The sequence below is a fragment of the Pempheris klunzingeri genome, chromosome 1 (assembly GCF_042242105.1).
Source record: "Pempheris klunzingeri isolate RE-2024b chromosome 1, fPemKlu1.hap1, whole genome shotgun sequence".
NCBI lineage: Eukaryota > Metazoa > Chordata > Actinopteri > Acropomatiformes > Pempheridae > Pempheris > Pempheris klunzingeri.
Window position 1 is genome coordinate 32,774,944 of NC_092012.1, and position 20,468 is coordinate 32,795,411.

The 20,468-nt window shown below is 42.3% G+C and overlaps 2 protein-coding genes across 4 annotated transcripts in view; one reads left to right on the plus strand and one right to left on the minus strand.

Annotated features, from left to right (window-relative positions):
* phkb (phosphorylase kinase, beta) overlaps positions 1–19,673 on the minus strand; it is an 86,363-nt gene extending 66,690 nt beyond the window's left edge. For 2 of the 3 annotated variants that reach the window (XM_070831852.1, XM_070831860.1), the window contains exons 1-5: positions 19,610–19,673; positions 18,554–18,659; positions 17,093–17,179; positions 5,728–5,866; positions 3,276–3,375 (exon numbers count right to left, since the gene is read on the minus strand). In XM_070831852.1, the coding sequence (XP_070687953.1) occupies positions 3,276–3,375; positions 5,728–5,866; positions 17,093–17,179; positions 18,554–18,608 (381 nt within the window). In that variant the 5' untranslated portion in view covers positions 18,609–18,659; positions 19,610–19,673. The remainder of the gene's footprint in view (positions 1–3,275; positions 3,376–5,727; positions 5,867–17,092; positions 17,180–18,553; positions 18,660–19,609) is intronic. The other variant, XM_070831844.1, reaches the window with a different exon arrangement.
* Positions 19,674–20,179: 506 nt separating this feature from the next.
* Positions 20,180–20,468, plus strand: part of itfg1 (integrin alpha FG-GAP repeat containing 1) — a 116,718-nt gene continuing 116,429 nt past the window's right edge. Inside the window, exon 1 of the mRNA XM_070842417.1 lies at positions 20,180–20,390. Within this exon, the coding sequence (XP_070698518.1) occupies positions 20,213–20,390 (178 nt within the window). The 5' untranslated portion in view covers positions 20,180–20,212. The remainder of the gene's footprint in view (positions 20,391–20,468) is intronic.

A 20,468-nucleotide genomic window follows, 5' to 3' on the forward strand; every position in this document is an offset into this window, starting at 1 on the left:
TTCTGTTGTATACTGAGGCTGCATCCTTGCCCCACGTATTTTACATCTCACCTTTTTACACCTCAGCGGACGCCTCCATAGACTCTTCCACTCCTCTCAGTATTTTCACTTGGCTGAAATTTCAATGGCCCTTAAATTTCTTTCAGTACTCCTGTTTGAAGTGCCACTGCGACTACTTTGAGCGCCTACACACTTCAACTAAACTTCAACACCTTTACGTTCTTCAACTGCACCTATCACACCCATATACAAAAGAGTTCAGAAGCATTTTTAGCTCAAGTGCCTCCAACGGAGTTATGAGCGCTTACCCTGACATTAAGACAATGTTTGTTCGCAGATAAAATAATCTACAAGAAACTCATAGAACCCCCTAAACAGCGTGCTGGTTGAGTTTAGTGTTCAGTGGTTTGTTAGTGGCTTTGTGTGTGTGTGTTTGCTGCATCGACTTGACTACACGCCAAATTATGGCTGGGCCGCCAGCCCCGTCGCGCAGAGTTATAAATAATTGGCCCTTTGTCCCATTTTTACCTCGTTTGTTTCTCTTCTCTCCACCTCTCTGGCTGCTCCCTCCATCACCAAGCCCCCCCTTTGCTGTCTCAATTTTTGCTCTTTCTACCTCCTGCCCTACCTCTCTTCTCACTTATACCTCTCTTCTCCCAGTACTTCCTATTATTCACTCTCATTTTTTTTGTTTTCCTTTTGCTGCTCTCTGTGTCTTTATCTCTTTTCTCAGACACCCGCCCCCCCCACCTTCTTCCCCTTATTCTTTCCCCTGGCAAACTGCATCTGCCCACCTTTTTCTCTTCTAGTCAGGTCATGGTGGAGACCCTGTGTCCCACTTTCACTGAAACTGCTCCACTTCCTGCCATCCCACAGTGGCTAATAGTGGCTAATGAATGTGTGTGTGTGTGTGTGTGTGTGAGAGATAGATGGTGTGAGAGATTTACCTCCGTCAGAAGCTAACAATAGCCACTGCTATTCGTGTTTCCATAAAACCCACTTCTGTATAAAGGTCTCTCGGATTGTCGCTCCAGCTAAGCTCCAGAGTCAAGTGGCTCTACTCTGGGGATATTCTGTGATCCCCCACATCTTGCATATAGTCTTGAGTGCTGCAATGCACCAATATGAGCTTCAAATTAGTGAATCACCTCATGGCCTGCTGCTCCTTACAGTAATGGGGAATTGTATATGTCCGCCGCTGTATGCAGGTTAATTGGTGACTCTACTTTGCACGTAGTTGTGAGTTTGAGCGTGAGTGGTTGTCTGTCTCTATGTGTCAGCCCTGTGATTGGCTGGTGACCAGTCCAGGGTGTACCCCGCCTCTCGGCCAAAGTCCGCTGGGATTGGCTCCAGGCCCCCACGGGACCCTCAAGAATAAGTGGGTCACAACAATGGATGGATGGATGGATGGATGGTGGAAGTCAGTGACTGTGCTTTGCTTTGCATAGTTTGCTGGCTATTCGCTGTAAAGTAAGAAGGTGAGTATTTTTATTAATAATAATAATAATAACTTGGATTCATATGGCGCCTTTCAGGAAACCCGTGGACGCTTTACATAGAGAGCCAAGAAGAGTCAGGAGAGGTTATAGGCTCAGGTGAACAGGTCATGTTTGAGGAGCCTTTTAAATACGTCCAAAGATGGAGCGTTGTGGATGTCAGCAGGGAAAGCGCTCCAGAAGGTCGGGCTGCAACACTGAAAGCTCTGTCCCCAGAGGTGCAGAGACGGGTAGGAAGGATGGTGAGGAGGCCAGAGTGTGAGGACCGGAGGGTGCGGGACGGGGTGTATGTTCGAAGGAGGTCAGAGAGGTACTGAGGAGCGAGGGCACGGAGGCATTTGTATGCGAGTAGGAGGATTTTGTAATTGATGCGATACTTGATTGGAAGCCAGAGTTTTTAAAAGGGACCGACACATATAATAACATACAATAATTTAATAAAATATAAACTAACAAGAAAAATATGAAGAAACCAGTATACATAATATACATTATAACCCTGAGTTTATAATAAATATGCACTCTGTTCTTTTAATTAGCGCTGCAATGCAACCTTGAGAGAATGATAAATATCTCAGTGCAAACTTTGTTCTTGACACATCCTCCTGCAGCAGAGCTGACGTGGGAACTCTTAGCTGATTCAATGCAAATTCATCGTTGAACCTCCTTATTGCACTAATCTCTCACCACGGAGATCCAACTGTACAATTTCCACATCATCATCAGTCATCATTGGTTTGTGAGTTGCTATCTGCCCGTCTAACTACCCCGTCAAATGTTTCTCATTTACATTAGCAAATATGTTTTGCAGGGCATATAATGTTCTACAAAAGATGTCTGGAAAAAAAAAAAATTTCCCTCAAGTATCCAACCAAAGCCGACTTCCGAGCACTTTAACCAAGTGCTTAAGTGGCTTAGACCTAAGCACAAGGACCTGTGGTCTCCAGTGTCAAAGTCCAGTGATTCTGGCTGCCTGAGAAAATGAAAGCATAATACCTTTACATCCACTGGCTCCATACGCTTTGTCGGTTTAACCCCACCGACACAGTGACTTTTTCTATTTGTAAAAGTATTTGTATTCTAAAGGAAAGTGGCGTGGTTCCCTGTGCTCCATAGAAAGACAGACAGTGGGCCCCAGCTGCTGTATCTGCTCTGCGATATTTGCCCAGCGGTGGCCCTGAGTCACGTCTCCATTAAAAGTACCATGTTCTCCGTAAGTGTTGGAGACAGGGCCGTAACGAACGCTGCTCTGTGTAATTAACTGTGTAAACGAAGCTTTGTAATTAAGACGCAGGAAAGCTCTCCCCTAAATTAGGTCGTCAAGGTCGAGGCAAGTTGAAAGAGAATGGCTTTCAAAGGCACACGCTGTACACATGAACGTACACAGTGACACTACAGGCTGCTCTATTAAAAGGTGTTGGTCATGAGGAATAAAAAAAAAAAACGCATGCAGAGGACAAAGCGTCATTCGGCATTCACAGGCCACTTGTGCGCACGCATCAAGGCTCCTGCAGACATGGGGTGAAATTTCCCCCATCGGAGCAAAAGTCTTTGGCAATTAACAGATTGCTGGTTATTAAGCCCTAAGGATTAAAGCAGCAGGCTCTCATTGTCATTTTAAATGAAAGAGGAACCAGATGCGTCCAGTGTTCCAGCTCTGAGAGGCTCTGATGAATAGCAGTTCAGGAATACATCTTTGATCTGTAATAGAATGTGTAACTGCAGGGGTGGGGGAGTTTATGCAAACATGTGAAAGCAGGAGCTGAGTAAGAAACTCACCTTATCAGCCTGCCTCATGTAGCAGTAGAGGATCCCTCTCATGCACTTGATGGCAGAATGCTCCAATTCATGGGTCCGCCCCATGTCGTCATCAATGCGTCTGCATAGTGGGGTGAACGGAGAGAACACATAAGGGAAGGACGAAGGGGGAGTGGATGAATACATGATGAACACATGAACTGATTTTAAAGGGTAATTCTGGTGCATCACATATTAGGTGTAATTGTCGTAGTCCTGACCATCACTTCCACCACTCGTCATGACAGCGAAGTCAGTGAGGTTCTCACTGAGATTTGGGACCATTATGACATCATCATCAAGTCAAAAGGGGCGAAGAAACACAAGCAGGGAGGCTGAGCATTTAAGCCAACGTTGTAATTTTATAAAACCAACACTGTGATGTCATAGAACGCAATTTTCAAATCCCAAAAGCTGCAATTTCATTAAAATAACTTTTAATGCTACACAGCCTAACCAAAGCTTTCAGTTGAACTGTGGTGTGGCCCTTAACCATTATTGCTGGTATATGATGATACGGTCCAGTTGTACTCTCAAATAATAATGCTCATAATTTGTTTCTATCATAGGGTATAAATAGAGGGGCAATAACCAATGCTGAATGACTTGCTGTCATTGCTGTTGCTTGCTGTTTTCCACTGATTGCGCAGCCTGGCACCCAAACTGTCCAGTGAATGAAATTTTGTCACTTTAAATGATCTCAGTGACGTTTCAGAAGTAGCCAAAAATAAAGAAAAACCAAAATAGAAATGTTTGTCGAGAAGCATTTGAGCTTTGACTAGTATTCAGTGTATATTTTAAGCGTAGTCTGGGAAAGGTCCCATTCAGAAGTCAATCAATTTTAGTAGCAGCGACCACGGTGGGAGTCAGCACATTCCTGGTGGGGATGGCAGATCTCAGATGCACGTTACAAAGGTCATGCTAATAATGACTTTGGGTATTGACAGAGGAAAGATGAGACTTGTTTAACTTTCAGTGGTGCACAGTGCATTAATCACACTGCCTTTTACGTGTGACCCTTGGCATCAAAAGTGATAGCAAGGGGAGGAGAGGATACAGCGGGCAGCTTTTCATCTACCAGCGTCCTATTTTAAAGAACCTCATTGGGCATTCATTACAGGACTACACGCATTCAACCCTGTGATATGCATGAGGTGATTCAACACTGACCAGGGGTTACAGTAGCATAGCCAGCTCTTCAAATTGAATTAAAATGAATCAGGAAAATACAATAGGCTAAAGAACTACAAGAAAATAGTAGAAGGTTTTTTCTTAGTATCAACAGCTGACAACCCATCCCCCCAATTATTCTAACAAAATAAAGAATAAAATGTGACTGGTGGATAAAACACATCATGTCTCCTTAAAGTAGGAGTTTGTGGCAAATTCATATGTGTCAGTGTAGTGATTGAATCACACACACACACACACACACACACAGCAGCAGGGTGTGAAGTAAGTAATGGCACTAGCCAAGCCTGTCAGATGAGAATTATCTTAATTAAATCCCAGTGACAATTCTAATAGGAGGCAGCCATGACTGATGACTGGGATCTGCCGCTGGTCACATCACTGCAGCACACTCTATTTTTACCCCTCTCTTTCCCTCCGTCTTCCCCCTCGATCTCATCTCTTCACTCAGTCTCTCTCCATCTCCCATTTCTTCTCCCCGTCACTTATCTCTCTGTTTGCCTGATCTCACCCTTTGTCCGCCTCACTCTCACTCTCACTCTCTCTCCATATCTCCTGCTCCAGTATCTCCTCCCATATCTTCCCTTTTCCTCTCTGTCGCCGTCCTCCCAATCTTTCTCCCCGTCCCCTCTCCTCTCTCTCTGTGTCCTATTACAGTCTCATTTCATGGAAGTGCTCTTTTCCCTAGAAACTAATCACTGAGGAATGCAGGCATCAACTGCAGGGGCAGTTGATCAGGGAGCGTGGGGTCCTTAGATGGTTCTCACAGAAATTCCTACGTGTCCTTATTGAATCAGGAATCCTCCTGTGTTTGAAGAGCAAAGCCTTCAAATGCAGATTAAAGATCAAGATGCATGAAACAGAGGAGAGTGGAACAGAAGCAAAAGTCCAAGAAAAGGAGATACTGTGGACAGAGAGTTGTGGAACAGTTATCATAAACATAACTGAGGATCTGTCTGCACATGATGCTCTATAAGCACATCATATAGATCCATCCACCACCTCCACCTCCACAAGATGTCATTGGTTTATTGGACCCAAGGCACATCCACATGATCTCTTTGTAAATGACTATTCACTAAACCCCTTTGGGATTGGATGATTGTCTGATCATTGCTTAGCAACCATAACTAGGCAAGGCAGGGGTGTCAGCTGCAGAGGTGTGCATGGGGCTGCAGTAAGGAAAACTCTTTTGAAAGTTGTGATGTCAATGAAAGTGCACGTGTGTGTTTTGCATACTAACCGGTAAGCCATAGCCAGGGCCCAGGCACCAGCAGCACAGTACAGGGAGTCCCGGACTTTGGCCTCCTTGCAGGTGGAGCATGTCTTGACCGGGAAAAGACCAGTGGTGGGACTCTGGTAATTCAGAATGGTTGTCTTGACTATATATAGAGAGACAGAGAAAGAGAGAGCAGAAGTGGTGACGCAAAAACCCTCACAAAACAAGGAATTTGTTATTATCTATTCAATCCCATATTAGTTGAATCACTGGTGAACAAGGCACCTGTAGCACACAACTAGCTGGCTGCTTCTTTAGCCTTTAACAAAAATGAAGACAAACAATCCAAGTCCATCAGACTTAAATTTAACACCATTACTCATTACTAGTCTTCACTAAGAATACTGCTTTTGAGAGCATACACACTTGCTCATGCTCCCACAAATGTTGCGTGACCTTAGCTTGTCTGTTTTCACCCTTACATACAGGCAGAGCCAGTGTTCGGATGTTCACGTGTCACCGTGGAGCCAGTTCATTCTGTTTTGCTGTGTTAACAGGACACAGAGGCAGCCCCAGAGTCAGGAGGTCATACAGTAATGACGGACGACCGGCATGTATTCTCTCTACAGCTGGACTTTTTTTCCGGGCTGGTTTGCATTTTTGAAGTGTGGAAATACAATATTTATCAAGCTCCTGGAGCAGGGTCACTGCTTTGACCCATGACCCTCCTCAGGCTGTGCAGCTGTTGCCACAGCCTCATCCTTTCCTCTGAGTTCCTCGTATGCATATTCTGCCTCAAATGAATTTAATTTAGTGAAACGAAATTATGCTAAATGCAATTTAGAAAAGTGTTGGGCGAGGGAATTTTTTGACAGATTTTTTTTCCTATGATAGGCAAAAGTTAATGTTACAAAGTCACTTGGAGCAGAGCTCTTTCACGAGTGTGACAACAGATGGATGTGGAGCAACGTGCTAACTGTGACATGGAGAGCGTGAATGGCAGCGACAGTAGAGACAAGCAATGACTCCTGGAGGAATATCACTGGGACTCATGGTGCCATTGTTTTGCTTCAGAATCGTGCTGCACAAGCTGACAAAAGTAGGCTTATGTTTATGCCAATGTTTTGCAAGGCACTGACGAGACAGACGTGGCGTCGTGCGGGCTGACTCGCTCTTTGTTATGTGCACATACTTCACCGTCAGCCACACACTAAAGTTTGACTCAGGTGAGGGTGAGTAGATAAAGGCATCATTTCCATTTGGGTGTAAACTATTTGTCAAACAGTCCAATTCAATGGAGTGAGATCAGATACTTCAACTAGAGAACCAGGGATTCTAACTTCTACTGCGCTCACATACACTCACAGATAACACTGCATGACCTGCAGTGGTTCTCTACCTCTGCAGCAGCATCAGAGAGGAAATGAAGAAATTACCCGAGGAAACTTCCTCATGCGTTGCATGTTTGTGCCTCAAAGTCGCCTGAGGAAAAACTACACGACAGCTGACGGCTGTCAATATGATGTACTACTACAACTAGTACTACTCGGAGTAAATAGTACGTGCATTTACTCCTGTTAACATTTTTAGCCTGGAATTTTGCACAGACATTTATGGTCCCGAGGGGATGAAACTACATTCATTTTAGCATCAAATTAGCTGTGGAAACCCACTTATTTATACTTCAACTAAAAGTAAAGTAAAACTAAGAGTAGCTCCTAATGTTATGTTCATTTAAGATGAATTTTTGGATGCAATTATTTTAATTATGAAAACACATCCTTGCATTTAATTCTATCTACTTTACCTTTCTGAAGTCTTTGTCATGTACATGACTTACGCTACGATATGGCCAACAAATCGGTCCCATCCAGGATAAGTCCAGCTGGAGAGACCAGGTTTTTCCTTTACATCAGGAATCAGTGTACTGTAATGTACACAGTTATGAAGCAGATGTGGTTCCTTTTGGCCTGTTCCCCCTCAAAAAGGTACAAGATTGTTTTAAAAGGTCACTCGCTCCTTCCTAGCTACTCAAAAACAGGATATGAACCGTAGGGCCTCATTATCATTGACATTACTGGAGCACGATAACCCAATTAAAATGACAGCATTACCAAAGTTTTACACCTCCTCCAAAGTGTCCCCATTCTAAGTAAAAATAAACAAAATAAAAGTATATCTCATGTGGGGGAATGAGCCTAGTTAGATCAGCAAGATTCATCTCCACAGACCAAAGCTTTTAGGAGGGCTGGCTTTGCCCAGTTTCCTTTTTTATTATTAGGTATGCAACATTCAGAAGTTAATTCACTGGTCCGAAGATGATCCAACGGCAGGAAAGGCAGGCTGGGTGCAATTAGAGTTCTCTTCATGCCAAAACCACTTGGGCTCAGTGGTTTGTGCTGCCTTGCTCCTTCTTAGCAATACTTTGAGTTCAAATATAACAGTTAACCACTCAATAAGGATATGGGCTCAGCTTAAAACACATTTTGGGCTACAACCAACTTATACTCTCTCCTCTAATAAGTCAAATCACATCACATCCTGCTGTACAGACTCCGCATTTACTTTATGGCTTAATATTGGGATTAGATCAGTCCATAATCTATACATAGAAGACATATTTGCATTTTCTTCTCTGCTATCCCAAATCTACGACTTATCTAAGAACCATTTCTTCTATTACTTACAGATCAGGAGTTTTACACAAAAGACATTTTATTCATTTCAAAATAGGCCCATAAAATCCAGTGTGGACTACATCCACGATTTGAATTCAGACCGTAGAGGATTGATATCCCAGATTTATGAGCTCATTAACAACATTAATCCACACTCTGCTGAAATTGTAAAAATGGCCCGGGACTGTCGCGGTTTAAACAGAAGACCAATGGGACTCTGTCCTCAACTTGACACACACGTCGTCTTCGTCCACTAAGCACGGCTTCATACCACTGAAAGTGGTACACAGAGTTCATTTTACTAATGCTAGATTGGCAAAGATGTATCCGAACATCAGCCCATTATGCACTCGATGTAGGGGCTGGCCAGCAGACTTAATGGATATATGTTCTGGCTGCGCTCGAATCTCTCCACCTTCTGGATAAGTATTTTTAAAGCTTTTAGTGAGATGTCTGAAATTCAATTTGACCCTGACCCCGTCTGTGCCCTCCTTGATCGAACATCGAGGGAACACTGTGCTCTCTTACCAAATGCACCCTATATGGTCACAGCTTTGACTACACTTCTGGCAAGACGTTTGATCCTTTTAAAATGGAAGCAAGGCACTAGTCCATCCTTTTCTCTTCGGGTCAAAGATGTTGTGCATTTCCTAGAGCCAGAAAAAAAAACACACTCAAAGGGTACTCTCAAACCTTTGTTAAGATATGAAGGCCCTTTCAAGATTTTTATAACTCTACAGGAACCACTTGAAAAAGAGTGGGCTGGAACCCATGAATGTCTTATCACACTACTGAGCATTTCACATCTTTGCTTGTTAGTGAAACATATCAACAACTATTGCATGAACTGCAATGAAAATGCCATGAAGACTGAATTTTGATATCTTTAGTGATCAATTGGCTTTTCCTCTGTTGCCACCATCAGGGCAAAGTTCTTATTTCTGCACTCATTTGATTTATGACCAAATACCCGCAAAACTAATGACACACATGATAGCATGCTCACATTAGCATTTAACTCAAAGCGAAGCCTCACAGAGCCGCTAGCATGGCTGTGACTCTTAATAAGTTTGCTGTTTTTGCACTTCTTCCTCTCCTTTTTCTATGATGCATGGGCTAGTCCTTACAAATCTCAAAAACAGGATTAGATGTGTGACACCTTATTGTTGGTTTTCAAATCAGCATTGGTGATGGTGCAAGTCAAAAGCTTAGCGATCTTGATAAAAAAAAAACATATTTTCAACTTCCAAATGTAGCCCAATTGTCTTGAGACCTGAAAATAAGTAGATCAGTACTTACTGGGGTGTAGGTGGGATGAAGCGAATTAATCTTAAATCCCTACTGTGCTGTAAAGGGGAAAGAACAAAATCTATTCATTATTTTACCAAAATGACTGGGTAGCTCTACAGTAGGTAATGACCAAGTTCATTTCTTTGAGGATACAGGAGACATTTTTCAGCTGGGGTGCGTGACTGTGAAAGTCTGACTGCACTAAATGGACGAGCGGAGATAAACTAAGATGGTTCAAGTTCACCAAAGTTCATACTTGGCATTAGTTACTGAGGACAGAACAATGGATGAAAGCTCTTAATATGAGCGGATCGCAGCCATCCAATAATATATGCTGAAATATTACATACTCAAACAGAAGGCCTCCGGGAAAGTAATTTATCTGTTTCACACACACATGCATAAACACACGCACACACACACACACACACATCCTCTCCTGCAGAGGTCCCCTCACTGATGACTAATCTGTCTAGAGGGATCACTTCATTTTTCATCAGAACATTATACCAGTGCAAATGAAGGGGACATCCATTCTGCACTGTCGTTTGTTACAGAGCAGAGACAGAGCAGGAGAATGATGAAAGGACAGGCGGAAGGAGACAGAGATGAGTGAAGCAGAGACAGAGACTGTGTGTGTGTGTGTGTGTATACATATGTACATGCATAAGAGGAAAAAAGAGGACGCATGTGTTTCAGAGAGTGAAAAGAGTGTTGAGAGTTATTGGGCACTGGAGAGAGACGGGGGTGGGAATGTTTGTGTTTGTGGCGTATTGGTCAAATGAAGGCGACGTTCATGTTTGCAGTGACCTAAAGAGGTTCATGGGGTGAATTAGCTGGGACGTTAATAAAGCTGTCAGCTACTCCACACTTGGTCTCACTGTGTGGCAAATCCACTGTAAACACACGTGTGTAGACATATAGACACATACAAACACACACACACACACACACACACAGTGAATTAATTATCTCCTCTAGAAAGCCAAATCTGTCATGTTAGCGTAGCACACCAGGCCTTCTTATTTTCAGATTGTATGTTATATATGATTTTTGGAACATATCTCAAAATACAGATCTTTAAGTTTTCTGCCAACAATTATTAACTATGATTTAAATCACTGAAATATATTCAAGCTAAAATTGTAAAAATCAATTCACCCAAGTGATGCTTTGGCTCACAATTTGTCCGCAGTTATTTTTGACTTACTGTAAAACTCTACTGCAGCATAGACATTGACAATAATGCACTCTAAAGAAAAATGAACATATTGTGTCCAGTGTTTCATTTTCTCAGAAAGGATCTATTTCTCATGTACTGTATCTCAAGTTAGTTCAGTACAGTAATTAATATCAAATGAGCCTCACAGATTAAAGACTGATAAATAAATACATGAATACATCTTTATAATATGTATTTAAGTCAAATGTTTCACAAAAAAAAAAAAAAAAGAAAACAGGTTAAAATGAGTTGAGGTGCTCTGATGCCACTCAGCTTGGAACAGTCAAGGACTCAGGATTTCATCTTCTGCCAGACAGTGCTGTGGAAGTCATCATTAGATGCAGAACATAAAAGATGAAAGTGCTGAACGTTGTTCGTAGACTGCAAGTTTCTCTGGATGCAAATCAACTGTTGTTGGGAGTTTTCTGCCTAGCCATCCATCAAGCTAATGTCCCACTAAATCAGCAGTTAATGTCTCAGACGCACACAGTCTGCTCTTTTACAATGGGCCATTTCACTGCACCGACAGGGTGGAGAAAGCGAGAGGAGATGATGACAAAGAAAAAAAAGAAAATACAGAGAAATAGATTGAAAAGAGAAAAAAATATAAGACAGAAGGAAGATAAAGAAAAAGAGCAACATCATATCTGTACTGTTCCACGGCAGATGCTGAGGGAAAACACACAGACACAAACTGTGATATTCATCGTTCATGCCAATCTTAACAATAACAGTCTGCTCCGGCTGATGCTGTCATAATATTTCTTGTTTCACTGTCTCTGTGACATGAGTTACTAATGATGGATAAACAAATGCAGCAGCTACAAAACACCGCTTGTTAAAAAGCACAAAAGTGCTGACAGTGTCCTGACACCTAACAAAGAAATAAAAATGTGAAAAAGAATTTGGTTTATCACCTTGGGAAATATGCTGATGTGCTTTCTTACTGAGTGTGAGATGAGAAGATGAATGTCAGTCCCAGAGGTTATGTTAGCCTGGCTTATCAAAAAAAACAAAAACTGTTTAACCACCTAGCTGCTCCTAAAACCACAAGTTATAATTTATACAATTTTATTTGCATAAGGATTCAACAAACATGATAGTAGATTGGCTGCTTCCAGTCTTTGTGCTAAGCTAAGCTAATCACTCCAGCTCCTTGTAAGCCGATTTCCCAAAATGCTGAATAATTTCTTTATGGAGTATTGTTCATTTTAGTGCAGAGTGGCACACAGCACACAGTATATATCTAATATCGTCAAAGAACTTTCAAGTGCTAAAAATAATTCATTGGCTTTCCACTTGTGTTAACCCTGTTACACTAACTGTAAATACAGCACATTTTCAATTATTATGCTAATTAGCTCTTTAACACAATGTTCACAACTAATTATCTTAATGTGGTTTTTTTTGGATACGTGTATATTCTATTAAATTGAAATATAATTAAAGCTGAATTATTTTTCACAAAAGAGGAGATACGTGAGTTAAAAAGAGAAAACTGACAATTGAAAAAGAAGGACGGAAAGAAAGAGAAGCAAAAATGAAAAATATAGTGGAGACAATGCAGCTGAGATAAGCTTATGGTTTTTGTAATAAGTTCATAATGACCATAAAAAAAAAAGCCAAAAACATGTTTTCTCCTTCCCTTAATCGATGTGAGCCAGACGGCAGAGTGCCTTCTGGCCTCGGTATTATCAGGAAGCAGGCTGAGTCAATGGAGTGTGGCTGCATTGCCACATGAATAGGAACCCATAGAGAGGTGAGGGAGTGAGTGAAGAGGGGAGAGAGAGACGATGGAGTGATGAACTATGAGGGACGGAGGTTAACACTCCCCTGGTATTCTTTGCTTGATAATGGAAAACAAGTCCCCTATCACAACGACATCGTAGGCTTAGGGCCACGGGGGGGGCGGCTTTGCAACAAAACTGCAAAGAAAGAGAAAGGAGGGAAAATGTAACTGGTTTGATTTGTCATTGTCACCCCACCCTCGGCCCTCTCCACCCCGTTTCCTCCCTGAGACTGAAAGAAAGCAGGTATATTGGCAGGCAGGTCTGGGTGCCAGTGATAACAATGTTGGCTTTGTTCCCCGTTAGAATTGGACAAGCGCTTCCAGCCGCCACCCAACAATTAAACAAGCCCAATGTTCAGCGCCGAATTCTCAACATGCTGCAATCTGGCGAAGGCTTTTCTCCGTAAATCTGTGGTTTCGACGCAGCTGATGCTGCAGGCTGCGCTGCGCTCGCTGATAGCAGCAAATCAGTTCCAACTGAGAGCTACACCTGTTGCACACTAAGCTCTGTTTATTGTCTTCAGTCATTTTCTCAGCACACATACACATGCAGCCTGATGAGTCCCCAGAAAGCACACACTGATGGCATAGAGCACACACAAAAACCGGCGGAGGAGCTCTCACACACACGCAAGCTGCCCCGTCTTCATCAGGGCAGACCAATGGGCTGCGTCATATCTGCCAGAAGTGTGCTCATGTGAGAAAACGGTGCATTCAGCCAAGAGCAGAAGCTTTCACACAGGACGCGTTAACAATCCCTCAATCCACACCTGGGTTAGAGGCAGCTCCCCTCCGCTTTGCTCTGTTTAAATGGTAGAATGAAACAAGGAGACGCACACAAATAAAACAGCTTACTGCTGGCAGAGGCTGTAGTTTATGAAGTCTTAAGTAAATCCACAGGCTGAGCCGAAACCTGATCTCAAGCTGTGATTTGTCTGTTTGTCTCAATAAATGTTACTTTTCTTTCCCACTGCTCCGAGCCCTTATGAAATCAGTTTGATATTATTCTCTATACATGAAAGGACAGCTGACTTTAATATCAGGCGGAAGAGAAAAGGTTTTCGGCAATATAAAAGTGGGTATATTACCATCCAGTGCTTGGAAAATACTACTTACGCTGAGGTAATGAAGAAATGTAACACTTTTTAGAGGCCACTCCAGGTTACAGGCTGTGTACTGACGATCTATGTGCTGCTGAGCTTCTCTGTGACTGATTTGACCTCATGTGGATTCAGTTAACAACGATTAATACCCAGCAATCAGTCACCACTAGTCTAGTCAACGCAAGCTGGAGTAAGCATCGTAACTTTTTAACCACCACGTGACCTGACCAGGACTTGGTACCAGGGATTCTGGTTGATTATCACAACCTGTGTGACTGTGCCACCTGCACCCAGATGATGAAGCAGAGCTCCTCTGTAAATTAACTCTCTGATCGTTGCAGCAAACAACATGGAGCGACAGTATTGATACAAGCCCAGCTGTTCAATATCTAACATTAAGCTTGATGCAGGTTTCTGCTGGGTAAACGTGTGTCCAGCTGGTGATTATCAAACTAACTTCAGCCTGATGTTTGACTGGTGGTTTTTGCCTGACTGTGAGTCTGACTGAGTCCTCTGCCTCAACGTTTCCCTCTTGTAAAAAGTCGGATGGTTTTTTTTCTCTCTAACATCGGGACACGCTGTTTTAAGTGATTACTGCAAAGTGAACGTCCAGTGTGATCGATCGATCAATCGCTGGCACCCGCTAAGCTGAATCAGGCAGATCCTGAAGAATCTTGTCTCATGGTTCATTTGATTAGCTGGAGATCTATGATGGCCTTTGTGTTTGCTTCAATATCTCACTCACTCTGTGCACTGTCTGTTCACCCATGGAGTAGATGATGCATCGGACTGCATGTGTGGGCACCTCATGCTTATCAAGCTCCTCCACTTTGAAACAACAGATATACTGTTCATTTTTTTCTTATAGTCTGTATTGAAAATATCTCTTTTTTTATACTCTTGATCTTGATTGTGCACCAACATACCAGATTCCTTGTACTTTCAAAACTTACATGGCAATAAACGTTGCTGGAGCCTGTAGCCTAGTTTGAAGGCAGTTTTAGGTGCACTTCTAGGTCACCTGTAAATAGCTCTTAGCTCAAGGTCACTGCAAGGCCACGGTGTCTGATGATTCTGTGATCCCTTTAACGCCATAGGTAGAGAAACAGTGGCAAGCTCCAAGGAGGCAGTTATGTGTCTTTTTACGGTGCTGCGTACTAACAACTACAAACGAAGGTATGTTTTTTTGGGGGATTTCTACAACTACACACATTAAACAAATGGAGGAAATGTGGACTTTAGGTTTTTAAAGAACTTTATATAATGAAAAGCACCATTTGTCTTGAAAACAGAACAGAAACAGTGGAAAATCCTATGGCACTGAAAGCTCAGAAATCCCTCCATCCGCTGTGCTGTAGTGCACATTTGTGTTACTTCTACAATAGCAGCTGGGAAAAAAAAAAAGCCAAGCTTATGTCCACAGAGGCAAAATCAGCACTGACCCTAGGGGACAGCATCCTGAGCTGTATTACCAGAATCTAACAGGCACACACAGCCAGAGGCAACACATGATCCTGCCGTCTGCACGCTAAACCCAAATCTATCTGCGTGGAGGCAGTGATGTGTTGCGTGTTTGGCCTATCCACTCTGTTGCTCTCTGGCTCTACTTGTATTGATTTTGCTGTTGAAAAAGGGAGGGTGAATGTAGCTTGTTATGATACGGCATAAGAGATACAAGAGATACACTTATTCTCCATACATGAAACCAACAGCTCATGTAGTTTACCTGAGCTGACAAGCTGCACTTTTCATCAACTTTATTTCCTATTATGTCCCTAAACACCAACACCTTCAACTTTTAAATAACGTCAAGTTGTTAGCTGATCTGGTCCTCGTGTCTCTGATTAACTCCTTCCTCTTTTTCTTCGAGCCGCTCCTCCTCTCTCCAAGGCGGCTCCGTCAGGTGTGGACACAGGCATCAGACATTTTGACTTGTCAAACACAGGGGGTAGCTAATAAGATTAATAACAGCTGCATTTAGTTTACATGGTGCAGGGCCAGGGCCTTGCTATAGTGCACGCCTGCTCTCTGGCACACCTAAGTGGAACGGAGCTATAATTAATGCTATTAGCTACACCTGTGCTTTTTATGCAACGACAAGTCAAAACCTCTGCCACGAGGAAGGTCTGACATTAAACAAACAGATCTCCATTTGTAGTGGGGATACTGGCATCGCACCAAATTTGACAGCAATTTCAGAGTTGGCGTTCGACATTCTGCCAGCCTAATGGAGCAGTCACACACATTTATGGCTGTAATTTTGTACAGAGCCCTCACTTCTTCGCTAAAGCTGGCTCCATTTTGTTTACATCCAAAGAGGCGATCTTAATGAAGTCTGAAATCAGGGGAGGTGGCGATGGCTGGCGCGGCGCTGCAGTCACAGCTGCAGGTAATTTGGTAATCAGTCCTAATGTGTATTTATCTCTCCCGCAGTGAGGCTGGAGACTCCTTTACTGATTACACACGCCACAGTCATCACCTGGATCAGGTTGTGGCAGTTATACTGTAAATCGATCACTAAGTTTGTGTGCCTCCTTAGCTCGTAGGAACTACTGGGTAGATTCGACAAAAACCTTTAGGAAATCTAGGTGTGATTTTATTCTCTATCTTCTTTACTTTACTTTACTGTACAGTTTTTAGTGGTTTAGAATGAGTGGGAAATATAAAACTATGCTGACCCACCCAATGTACTGTAACTTGGTCATTTATTACTTAATGTAATTTTAGGTGCATTGTGTGTTTTGCAAACTTAAATGCGGCATGATCTTCTCTATGAATATCTGCCCAGGACTTTATGTAGGCAAAGGTTCATTCTCTTTCCATCCTCTCTGTCCTTGTTGAGAAACCCCTCTGACCAACCAGTGAGATTATCTAGTGCAGCAACTCCCACTCACAAACTACCAGATGAGTTCAGAACAGTGCCAAGCCAAGCTGGGGCACCTTTGCGCGGAATTAAATTCAGGTCAGTGCACGCTGGGTAAATGTTTCTGCATCCGTGACACCCTGGAACCCCCATGACTCGCTTTTATCTCGCCAGCCGAGAACAATTTCTCTCCAAACAATACTGTCTGTTCGCAAGATGTAATCACTACACCCAAGGCGGCTATTTGAGGATATTGGCAATGACAAAACAGCTGCAGCATTTAGGGCCGCATGCATTAGCTCGACAGTGTGGCTATGCTGTGGGTGGGCCACACGTTTGTTGGGTCACCTCTGTGCCGTTAGTGTCAGATAGCTTTGCGTGTCTCATTTAGGCAATCCTGTCCGATATTACTGATAGAATATCAGTGTGAATATTTGCACTTACCAGCATTGTAGTAGCGGTCCAGCTTCTCCCACAGGGGCTCATCTTCACGCTGGAGAATGGACAGCTTGAGAGGTTCATAGATGGAACCTGAGGAGGGACAAAATCTGTTGTCTATCACTCAAACTTTACAGGTGCTGTTCCAAATAAAGGCCTACGACATATTTTTGATATTTCATTCCTTAGTTGTCTCATCCTTAAATTCTTTTTAGAAATCCAGAAAAAATAAATGGGTCTCGTGCCTGTCTCCTCGTCATCATTATGCCTTAATGACTAAACTGGACTAAGATCAAATCAATAAAGGAACATGGTGTTTGTCAAAGAGATTCCTCAGTTTCCTCAGTCTAATTTCATACAGTATATTCCAATATAAGGATGGAAAAGGTATGTAGGTAGCAAAGGCTAGCCTCCAGATAGCTTCCTTTTTTTCATCAAATTTTCTTATTTTCAGTTAATACAGATGAAAACACCAAGCATGGCAAAAAAAGAAAACAATAGACACATGCCACGAGCAAATTCTCTTTTTCACTGCAACTCACAGCAGTATAAAGTGCTCAGCACACAAAACAATATTCAGGCCCAGAGCTAGAAATTCTAATGGTAATGTGGTGCGCCACCAGATATTTCCTCACATGTTCCTCTGAGCTGGGAGAGAGCTGGAGTTTGAGGGAAACCCCTATCTGTTAGACTTTCTCTATTTTCAGACACTTTTCACTTTGCTGAGATTTGCATTTTAATAGGTTCGACCTTGGGTCAACACCACAGGTACTGAAAAATTCACATTCTGGCTGAAATTAGCATAATTTCCATCAGCTTAAAAGTTGCAGGGGACAAAGCCAATCCATCTCCTTTTAAAGATAACACTTTAAAAGAGCATAGAGGAAGCCCAATATTCCAATTTTAATTTCTAACATGAGATCAGACAAATGTGCGTAGTCGTCATTTGACTGGTTTTAAACAATCCCGTGAGCAACTTCAGTAGAGCACTATTGTAGATGCAGTTCACTGTGGCTTCATTAATACTGTACATTTATTTTCCATCACTTCTGCCTCTTCCATAATTCACTAACAAGATTATTCATATAGCAACAGTACAACAGTACAGAACTCACAGTAGCTTAAGGGTAACACGTAATTATATATGTAATTTTTTTTAAAAGCCCAAGAGAACTCGATTATCTTATGTTTTATTCTCTCATGATCACAAAATAATTATGTTGCGATTGCCTCATAATCAGGAAGTAAACAAATAAATATGAAAGGTATCAAAATATTTCCATTAACATCACAAAATATTTATTTCAACACACTGAGAAAACAGAGCCTGTTTGTGATTCCCACTTCAAGGCCTACGATATGCTTCTCATGTCCAGCTGATAAAGAGATGTTTCCCCCCGTGTCCTGTCTGGCCTTCTGTGTGTGGCTGGCTGCACTGGCTTTCTCAGAACTGCTGCCACTACTTACCGAGTCTGTGAACTTTCCGCCGAGGCCGGGCATTCGCAGCCACTGAGCCGGCCATTCTCAAAAGATGATATTAAGGCCAATCGTCTCTCTCAGCTAAATCACAAATCTACAGCAATTCACAGGAAGGAGTTAGTAGCAGAGGGTTAGATTTTAGACATGCACAAATCAACAATGAATTACACCCGAGAGATGATGACGATCATGGACAAACATGCAAGGAATTACAATGCATTGAGTTATTTGAACCCTCGAGAGATACAGAGTCATGATGAATTACTACATGATGGTAATGTAATTTAGAAGAGACACTAGCAGAATAATTGCATCACTATATTAGGAGACAATGCCTGACTGATGACTGCCCTTTATGCTCTATAACATTCACTTTAAAATACTGTAGTCTTAGAGGGATGTGTTAATAGTGGGAGCAATGATGTGCCTTATTACATTTTTAATTTATTTATATTTGTTCTGCAAAAGGGAAATGTTTTTCTTCCATTCTCTTTGCAAGGATTTACAAAACAACAGCAGTTATTGTGACATTTCCTAATGGACAATGATGTGAAATCTACATTTAACACACTAACATATTATCACCACAGCCAAAAAGGTAGAATATCTGTAAAGGTTGTATGGATTTATCACATGTGTGGTGCCCCAAAGTGAGTCCCACTGTGTGCCAATCTTCAGAGTTTGATAAGGGCATCACTTTCCCTGCACAGCTCAGTGTGGCCGCTTCCACAAGGCCTCGCAGGGCCTCTGTCCACCCGTCAAGTCACCCAAACACTACAGTCAGCAATGGGTGAGATGTAACAGCGAACGGAGACCTGGTGAGGAGCTCTTAAAATAGCCCCCCGAGCGCTGCACATGTACACCTCTGACCTTTCATGCTTGTGCCGTGGCTACAGTGGACAAAAACAAATGGGCACATCAAGTCACATTTCAGCCCGCGTCCAGTGGTTTTCCAGGCGGACGGGCTCACACAAGCACGGCCGCAAGCAACAAACAATCAGGCGTGTCACGGTGTACGATGTCATGCAAAGCAATGAGTCAGACCTGATCTTTTTGATCGGGCTTTGAATTCCAGGAGTTTCCAGCCGACATCTGCAAGACTCGCCATGTTCACACAGTGTGGTAAATCTTGTAGAAAGTTTAAGGATATCCGGTCTTGTCTTTCAAAATAAAATAAAGAAAGTTTGGAAAAGTTGACAAAAGCTGACTTTTATTACACAGTTTATTAAGTTTAAGGCATTTTTGAATTATACTAATGAAATTTAATGTTTAGCACGTATTATAATGTGTTCATTATACTTAATTCCCAGTCTGATGAATGTTGTGCATTTATTCTGAAGGTAAACGTTTTTTACTTCCGATTTAGCCTTAGCTAACTGTCTTTAACTTGATGCAGCTGTCAACTGTCAAACTGTCCGGCAGTACGACACTGTCGTAAACAAGGAAACTCTATTATCGCCTTGTTGACCCATAATTCAGTGCATTACTTCCATTTTGTTTTAGGGCAATGAAAATATAAGCGCAGATGTCTAAATCTATAATCGATATTTAATATAATACGTCACTTTAATCTGCTACTCATCCTGCCGTAAATCCGCATGCCGTATTGCAGTCGGTGTTGTTGTGAGGAGCTGCACTTTCAGAAGGATGTGGATGTTCAAATTCAATATTTGGGCGTTTTTGTCACTTTTTGTGGGGCAGTATAACACATTCGCTCTTCAGGATGTAACAGCAGATCTTTTCGGTGCCGAAAATTATGGGACCGTGGCGGCGTTTGGAGATTTTTACGCGGACAAACAGACAGACATCTTCATTATCAGAGAACGTATGTTGTGGCTTCAGCACTCTGCTCTGTTACCGTGTTTACTGCTCTCAAAAATGATGTATAGTGTGTTGAAAATAT